General features: G+C 38.2%; 1 protein-coding gene across 1 annotated transcript in view; it reads right to left on the reverse strand.

Moving 5' to 3' along the window:
* DYNC2H1 (dynein cytoplasmic 2 heavy chain 1) overlaps positions 1-9240 on the reverse strand; it is a 387388-nt gene that overhangs the window by 13453 nt on the left and 364695 nt on the right. The window contains exon 88 of the mRNA XM_024115318.3: positions 4296-4412. Within this exon, the coding sequence (XP_023971086.1) occupies positions 4296-4412 (117 nt within the window). The remainder of the gene's footprint in view (positions 1-4295; positions 4413-9240) is intronic.

Here is a 9240-nt window from a genome sequence, read left to right on the forward strand (position 1 = left end):
CCCCCGGGGAAGCTCTCCCTGGATCCCGGGACCCCGGCAGTGGCGGGCCGCACGAGCTCCCGGGAGGGGCTGTGTGGAGAGTGACCTGCGCTAGCACACAGGCTTCTTGGTGGCGGCAGCAGCAACCCTAGCGTCCCACGCCCGCCTCTGCTGTCCGCGCCGACATCCGCGGCTCGCGCCCGCCTCCGGAACTCCTTTACGCAGTGCCCTTAATCCCCTCTCCTCGCGCCCAGGAAGCAAAGAGGCAAGAAAAAGCCTCCTGTCTCTTCGGCAGCTCCACGCCCGTTTCTGGAGCTCCTCTACGCGGTGCGCTTAATCCCCTTTCCTCTCACACCAGGAGACAAAGAGGCAAAAAAAAAGTCTCTTTTCTCTTCTGCAGCTCCGCGCCCGTTTCTGGAGCTCCTTTAAGCGGCGCGCTTATACCCCTCTCCTCGTGCACCAGGAAGCAAAGAGGGAAGAAAAGGTCTCTTGCCTCTTTTGCAGCTCCAGACTTCAACCGGACTCCCTCCCGGATAGCCGTGGCGCACTAGCCCCTTTCAGGCTGTGTTCACGCCGCCAACCCCAGGCCTCTCCCGGCTTCCGACCGAAGCCCGAGCCTCAGCTCCCAGCCCTGCCCGTCCCGGCGGGTGAGCAGACAAGCCTCTCGGGCTGGTGAGTACTGGTTGGCAGGGATCCAACTGAAGCCCGAGGCTCAGCTCCCAGCCCCCGCCCGCCGCGGCGGGTGAGCAGACAAGCCTCTCGGGCTGGTGAGTGCTGGTCGGCACCGATCCTCTGTGCGGGAATCTCTCCGCTTTGCCCTCCGCATCCCGCTGCTGCACTCTCCTCCGCGGCTCCGGAGCTTCCCCCTCCGCCACCCATAGTCTCCGCCCGTGAAGGGGCTTCTAGTGTGTGGGAACCTTTCCTCTTTCACGGCTCCCTCCCACTGGCGCAGGTCCCGTCCCTATTCTTTGTCTCTGTTTATTCTTTTTTCTTTTGCCTACCCAGGTACGTGGGGGGTTTCTTGCCTTTTGTGAGGTCTGAGGTCTTCTGCCAGCGTTCGGTGGGTGTTCTATAGGAGAAGTTCCACGTGTAGCTGTATTTCTGATGTATCTGTGAGGAGGAAGGTGATCTCCGCGTCTTACTCTTCCGCCATCTTGCCTGCTCTCTCTCCATGCATTTAAATATACTTCCCCTTCTATATGGAAAGCCATGCCCCTACCTTTTTTTTTTTTTTTTTGTGGTACGCGGGCCTCTCACTGTTGTGGCCTCTCCCGTTGTGGAGCACAGGCTCTGGACGCACAGCCTCAGCGGCCATGGCTCACGGGCCCAGCCGCTCCGCGGCATGTGGGATCTTCCCAGACCAGGGCACGAACCCGTGTCCCCCGCATCGGCAGGCGGACTCTCAACCACGGCGCCACCAAGGAAGCCCGCCCCTACCATTTTTGAATTTGTCCTTGAACTTTTCTTACTTCTACTGTGACTACAGTCCTGAGAAGCTGCTTCCTCTCCCTGTGAGGTCATCTGACTTTTCCTCATCTGCTTATACAAGGTAGAGCTGAGGTCTCCCTTCATTTGCCAAAGTACTTCATGTAAACCTCCATAATTGTACTTCTGTAACTCTGAACTGTAATAGTTTCTTTACCCGTTTGCTCCTCTACTCAACAGAAGACTCTGATGGAAGAGATTTGTTTATTTTTGTTATCCCAGGGTTCAGAATATGGTATATAGGAACTTAAGTATCTAATGATGACTGAAAGCACTTAGTACACTATAAAGCACCATATGAAATAAGTTAATTATTATACTATTATAAAAACATTTAAAAGTGTTGGCATCAGGATAAATTAGACTTACTGTGTATGACGCCCTTCTAGGGACTTCACAGACACAGGACCTTATTTATTCCTCAACATGGTCCTATAGAAACATCATTATCTCTACTTTCAAACGAGGAAACTGGCTCAGTGAGGTTAGGTAATTTGCCCCAAATCACCCAGCTCATAAGTTTGGGAGCTGCGAGTGGCATTTAGACTGCTGGACTCCAAAATTTCATGTTCTGAAACATTTAGCAATATACCTCATATTCTCTCCTTCTTAGCTGATCTAGGAGAGGCAGTCAAAGCAGTAAGATTATATGGGAAGAAGAGGCTCACTGTAAAGGAAGGAGGGGAAAAAAGAGGTGGGGAAGTATCTTAAATCCTTCCATTACATGGCAGGAAAAAGTGCAAAAGCCTTCGGGGAAATCTCTTTTATAAAAATAATAAATTCATATTATCTTTCAGCCATCTCTTTTATTGGCTAAATATTCCACTTCATTTTACCTCTCTTTACACGAGATATTTTTCAAATTAAATTACTTTTAGCTTTGTATTCCAATCCTGATTTTTTAAACTGTGGTAAATAAAACTGGATAGAAATGATACTCAAAGTAAAATATTGTGGAGGGATAAATTCCAAGTCTTATAATGTTATGTTGCTTTTCCTACAACCCAGTTAACAGATTGGCTTCTGTTCATAAGTACATTGCATTCCTGATTTGCATTCAGTTTGTGGTCAATTATGTGGGTATTGCTCTAGGTCACTCTCTTTTGCATTTATGCCTACTCATTCTCCATGCTCTATTTTTATTGCTGGGGTTTCCCCTTAAGTGAATCATTTTATACATGTCCTACCTTCCCCCCCCCATCAAGGTCATTATATGGCTTTTAATTTTGTTTGCCAGAGAAGTAACACTTCACATAATTTGGATTCATTTGAATTCATCTCTGTCATTATATACAACTTTATATATTACGGTTATAACCCTCAGCAAATTTTAACCTTAACTTTTGTATAGAACTTTCGATCTGGTCCACACACCTAATGTGTGTAATCCATAATTTACCAACTTTTTCACATACAAATTTCTTACATGAATCAATAGCCAGAGAGAAATAAAGATGATTTCAACTTCTTCTCCCTTCTCTGTCACTCTACTACTAGAGAAAATGAAGCTTATATGGAGGGTGGAAATGGCGAGTTTCACAGAAATGTATCTTCCTTTAGGTCAGAGGATGCTCTTATAGCTCTCTGAGCAATAACTGTTAATTATAGCTTTATTAGTTTTTATTTTAAAATAAATATTCTGAAACTTTGGATTTTTTTATTTTCAAAAAAGAATTATAATAATTGGAAAATTCAATGAAGTATTTCACAACTAGAAAACTCATTTTTCTTGTAGTAAGCAGTATATGAAATAGTTTGTTGGTGATTAGATACAGAATCAAAACTTTAAAGTTTATTCACATGTATTCTCACTTACGTTTAGTAAAAGTTATGTGTTTCATCTACAACTATGTCTTATTTTAAAGGCAAATATCCCTCAAGTTCCATTGTTGAAAGTTCTTTCAAAAATTGAAGGTTTTGGACTTCCCTGATGGCGCAGTGGTTAAGAATCCACCTGCCAATGCAGGGGACATGGGTTCGAGCCCTGGTCTGGGAAGATTCCACATGCCGTGGAGCAACTAAGCCCGTGTGTCACAACTACTGAGCCTGCGCTCTAGAGCCCACGTGCCACAACTACTGAAGCCTGCGCGCCTAGAGTCCGTGCTCCACAACAAGAGAAGCCACCACAATGAGAAGCCTGTGCACCACAACAAAGAGTAGCCCCCACTCGACACAACTAGAGAAAAGCCCGTGTGCAGGAACGAAGACCCAATGCAGCCAAAAATAAATAAATAAATTTATAGAAAAAAAAAATTGAAGGTTTTAAAAGGGAAAAAGTTAACCGAATAAGCCTTTGTCAAGACAGTTTTCTTCATCTGCCAATCAGCAGCATAGTGACATGGTATTAGATGTGTATTAACATCTTGATGCTTTCGATTTCTGCATGCCAAGCTACAGGGAAGTCATTTAACCTATGTGAACACACATTTCCTCATTTGAAAATAGAAATAATAATATCTAGCTTGCAGGGCTACTCAGAAAAGTATGTAAGGTAAAGTATATAAAACATTTAGCACACTGCTGAAAATAATAGGAACACAATATGTGGTAGTTCAGATTACCATTTAAGGTTTTTTTCTTATTAGACTATAACTTATTTAGAAATTAAAAACTATAATATTTTTCTTTCCATAACAAAATGAAGCTTTTAAAATGTCCTGTACATCTTAAAAATTATAAAGGACACAATATTTTGATTGTAAATTTGTTCAAATGCAGGTAAGATTAGAAACTAAATGAAAAATTCATAGGCCAATTATATCTTATTGAAAAGATAAAATCTAAAAATTAATTGATTAAATTAAAACTTGTTCCTGTTAAAAATGTATTACCTGTGGAATCCAGCCCATAAAACAAGGGAGAACTGATGATACACTAGGAGAATCATGCTGATTTTCAGAAAGTCGATTTCCATCAAAACTGCATCCTTCCAGTAATAAGCCACTGATCTGTCATAGAAACACAGAAACCATTAAAATATGTATTAAAGGCTGAAACAGCAGGAGTTACTATAGTATATCTTCAGAAGAAAGGCAACAATTTCCATTGTGACAATTCATTCCAAACAATGTGAAAACAAAGATCATGGTATTTTGTTTGAGAATAATGAAGGTGAAGACCTGAACCAATGTTCACTGTGAGCTTCCTTTAGGCTGAATCCTCAATTTTAGCAAATATTTTGGAAAAAAAGACTTACAAATGTCATCAGTTATATAATTGCATATGCCTTGGCATTAGATTAATAGACATATAATGACAAAAGCCCAAAAGTTACTCTTTTTCCATGAAGAGGAAAGAAAAGCATACTAGAGAAAAAGAACATGTGCTCCCTGCTTGGAATTCCAACATCATTTTCTAAAAAATAAACAAAACTTGGAAAGGTTAATGAAAAAATTCTTGACATGTCATGCAGAGCTGAAAGAAGAATAAAAAAGGAGAAAGAGTTAATCTCTTACTCTAAATTAACCTTAGTGTAACTTTATAAAATTATGAAAATAAAAATATAATTTTGGTAATATTAGTTTCATATTTCTTCTTTAAAAGTGGTCATTCTTTTCGTTTCTGTAGTGTTAATCTACCCTGAGTTTATCTAAAGGCAACAAACGTAGAGTCTGCATTTTGCATTCAGACCCCTATCTATAGTCTCACAACTTGATAGAAAATGTAAACAATCTTATAAATATTGTATAGTACCTTTTAAGTTAACATACTATAGAATTTTAGAGTCAAGGGAACACTTTAAATTGGAAGTGCTGAAATCATTTTCAGTTATAACTAGAGAATGGTTTAGGGACGAGGAGGTACTAGTAGAGTATGCCTTGACATATAGTTCTGATTAGCTAAATTTATAGTAGGGTTCTTTACAATGAAAAGATAAGCAACTTGTTTGTCAGTGAAAGAGCTGGGATAAAAATAGAATTATTGAATTCTTAAGTTCAGTATTCTTTCTACTATACCACTAATGTGATGTTATACAGGCCACTTCAGGGCTGCTGAAGTATTGCCTTGAAGAAATGTAAATTAAAATTTAAAGAGTACTTGCTAATTTCAGTGCTAGAAAATCTCTGCAAGATAATTCTTCTAAGGCCTCTTCTAGAAATTTCATTGAGTTTTGCGCTCAATTGGTCTTTATAGAAATTTGGAAAAGTAGTCCCCACTGATAGTGTCACAACTTGACTATGTAATATGCATATACATATATAAACTCATCATTTTCCTCTTCTAACCAGGGGGTAGGAGGGGTGAGAAATACTATTATCTGGAGCCTATTTCAGTAATTGGCACTACTGACCATGTAGTTGCTTAATCAGACACCTGGGAGACATTCTTGGTTCCTTCTCCTGAACTTCCCACATGCCATCAACTATCAAGTCCTGCCACTTCCAATAAAATCTTCTAAATCTGTCCTTTTCTCTCTACACCCTCTATCATTCCCCTACTTTGGAATGTAAAGTAAAAAAAAAAAAGAAAACATAAGAACTTCAAAAAGCGATATGCTGTTGTTTATATAATAAAATGATAATATATCAGGGATTGGAGTAGTATCAACAAATGGCACCCTTGTTCCATCTGGAATTCTGCATCAATGGAAGGTGAAAAAGCAGGTAGGCCCAAAATATTACCTTTATTACTGAAAAAGATAGTTTGGAGGATATAACAGGTCTCCAGGCAAATGGATTTGCTAATATCAACACTAAACACAAGAATTTGGAAGGCTTAACTTCTAGTTATGACAGTACTAAGCTAAGGAGCCAGCTGTACCAGGTGCAGAGACTACCTTGAAGGGGCAGAGCAGAATGTGTACACCCAAAAGAAAAGCATAGGAAGGCACAGTATTCAGCCCTGGGTTTCTGACTCAGACTCACAGTCAGATAAACACCTTTATCTGACACCTTTCCTGGAAAGGAAGGAGTCAGGTAGAAGGCAGAGAGTGTCTAGGAGTATGAACCTTAGTAAATATTCCTCCACGCAGAAAAAAACAACAGGAGCAGGAAATAAGAAATCCCCTCTAACATTATATTTAAAATACTTGGAAAATTGCCTGATATACAGCAAGTGCTCAATAAGTATTAGCTATTACTGTTCATTTAATCTAATCCAGATTTGAATTTCTAGACATTTCGAATTGTTTCATATAGTGTATCCATTTAAATAAGGCAAAATAAGGTTTGATTGGAAATTATTTAAATAATTTCAATCAAAAATTTTTGCTTATATTTGATTTTGCAAAATATTTCCCAATTTATCCTAGATAACTGAGTCTATCCATCACTTCATTTATACATCAAAGAGCTAGGTGATGTGTTAGAGCATGCTTTCTAATTTGATCAATACTGTACTTCCACTCTCTTTTCACCTCCTTTAAATGATAAGCCATATTAAAATGCTATTTATACTTACATATATATTTATAGGGCAAATTTCATATTTTTCTATTAAAAGTTTGTTAGAAGTCTATTTTAGTCATTAGTACCTTATTGTGCATGACACATATCCCTTGGATGCAAAGAAATAATTACTGAGATCAGAGCTCATTTGCTTACATTATTTTATTTTATTTTTTCAAGTAGACATTTTTTTGAATTCCAGTATTTTCTTTATTTCCACAAGAGAGACATTTGAAAATATTAACTATATCAACATCTGATCTCTCTTTTTTTTACTTTAATCTTTTTTTAAAAATTGAAGTATAGTTGATTTACAATATTGTGCTAATTTCAGGTATACAGCAAAGTAATTCAGTTATACATACATATATATATTTTTCAGATTCTTTCCCCTTATAGGTTATTACAAAATATTGAGTATAGCTCCCTGTGCTATACAGTAGGTCCTTGTTGGTCATCTATTTTATACATAGTAGTGTGTATATGTTAATCCCAAACTCCTAATTTATCCTTCTCTCCCTCTTTCCCCTTTGGTAACCATAGGGGTTATGTCTGTTTACTTTATTTTAAAAGAACCGCATTGTTGAGGCTGCCTCTTGACATCTGTACAAATATACTATTTGAGTTGAATGCAAAGAATTAAGTGAAAGGCATCTAAATGTGCATCTCTTGCTGTAATACCATTTCCTCTAACTATCCTTGTTTTGCTTATAAATGCATAGCTTTCAATTTAACAGAATAGGAACAGCATAAAATCATTAAAACAAAAGGAAAAGAATCTGTACTTGAATGTTATTCACACTTGAACCTCTGATTAAAACATCTGAAACAGAGGAGCAGTTGCGAAAGTAAGAAAATTAAAAAACAAAGCAAGAATGACAACAAAAACTCCAAAAAAACCCCTCACACATATTTCGTTCTGTTTATAGTTTCAAAACCATTTATTAAGGGGTAGTGTGTATCACGCCAACCACAACTGCATAAATATATTCCAAATAACTAACTACCATGACCCCAGCTTATTTTGAAAAGGCTATTTATAAGATCAATCTGATTCAATTCTTTGAGGTGAGACTCAAAAGAGGTTAGCAACAGTAACAGTAGTGACTTTGCTCACTAAAAACAGGATTAAAGCCATTAATTTATTTCATATACAATGCTGAATTCCTTGAACACTTCTGATTTTAACTTGAATTTAACTTGGATTTAACGGTGAATTAAATGTTTCCTTTGCACAGCAAAGGAAACCATCACATAATGAAAAGATAAGCTACGGAATGAGAGAAAATATTTGCAAACAATGTACCAACAAGGGGTTAATATCCAAAATATACAAAGAGCTCACACAACTCAATATTGGAAAAACAAACTACCCAGTCAAAAAATGGGCAGAAGACTTAAATAGACATTTCTCCAAAGACGACTTTCAGATGGCCAACAGGCACATGAAAAGATACTCAATATCACTAATTTTAGAGAAATGTAAGTCAAAACTATAATGAGGTATCACCTCACACCTGTCAGAATGGCTATCATCAAAAAGTCTACAAATAATAAATGCTGGAGAGATTGTGGAGAAAAGGGAACCCTCTTATACTGTTGGTAGGAACGTAAATTGGTGCAGCCACTGTGTAGAATGGGAGAGTCCTTAAAAACTAAATATAAAGTCATCATATGATCCAGCAATCTCACTCCTGGGCATATATATGGAAAAGATGAAAACTCTAATTTGAAAAGATACATGCACCCCAATGTTCATGACAGAACTATATAGTCAAGATATGGAAACAACCCAAGTGCCCATCAACAGACGACTGACTTAAGAAGATGTGGTATACATATACAATGGGATATTACTCAGCCATAAAAAGAATGCAATACTGTGATTGGCAGCAAGATGGATGGTCCTAAAGAATATACTAAATGAAATAAATCAGACAGAAAAACAAATATTATGATATCACATACATGGAATGTAAAAAATAATACAAATCAATCTGTATACAAAACAAACACTCACAGACACAGAAAACAAACTTATGCCTAAATGAACATCTCTCCAAAGAAGACATACAGATGGAGATGGCCAAGAGGTACATGAAAGGCTCTAATTAGCATCACTAATTAGAGAAATGCAAATCAAAACTACAATGAGGTATCACCTCACACTGGTTAGAATGGGCATCATCAGAAAGTCTACAAACAACAAATGCTGGAGAGGCTGTGGAGAAAAGGGAACCCTCTTGCACTGTTGGTGGGAATGTAAATGGATACAGCCACTATGGAGAACTGTATGGAGGTTCCTTAAAAAACTAAAAATTGAATTACCATATGACCCAGCAATCCCACTACTGGGCATATACCCAGAGAAAACCATAATTCAAAAAGA

The sequence above is a fragment of the Physeter macrocephalus genome, chromosome 16, assembly GCF_002837175.3.
Source record: "Physeter macrocephalus isolate SW-GA chromosome 16, ASM283717v5, whole genome shotgun sequence".
In the NCBI taxonomy this organism is placed as follows: domain Eukaryota; kingdom Metazoa; phylum Chordata; class Mammalia; order Artiodactyla; family Physeteridae; genus Physeter; species Physeter macrocephalus.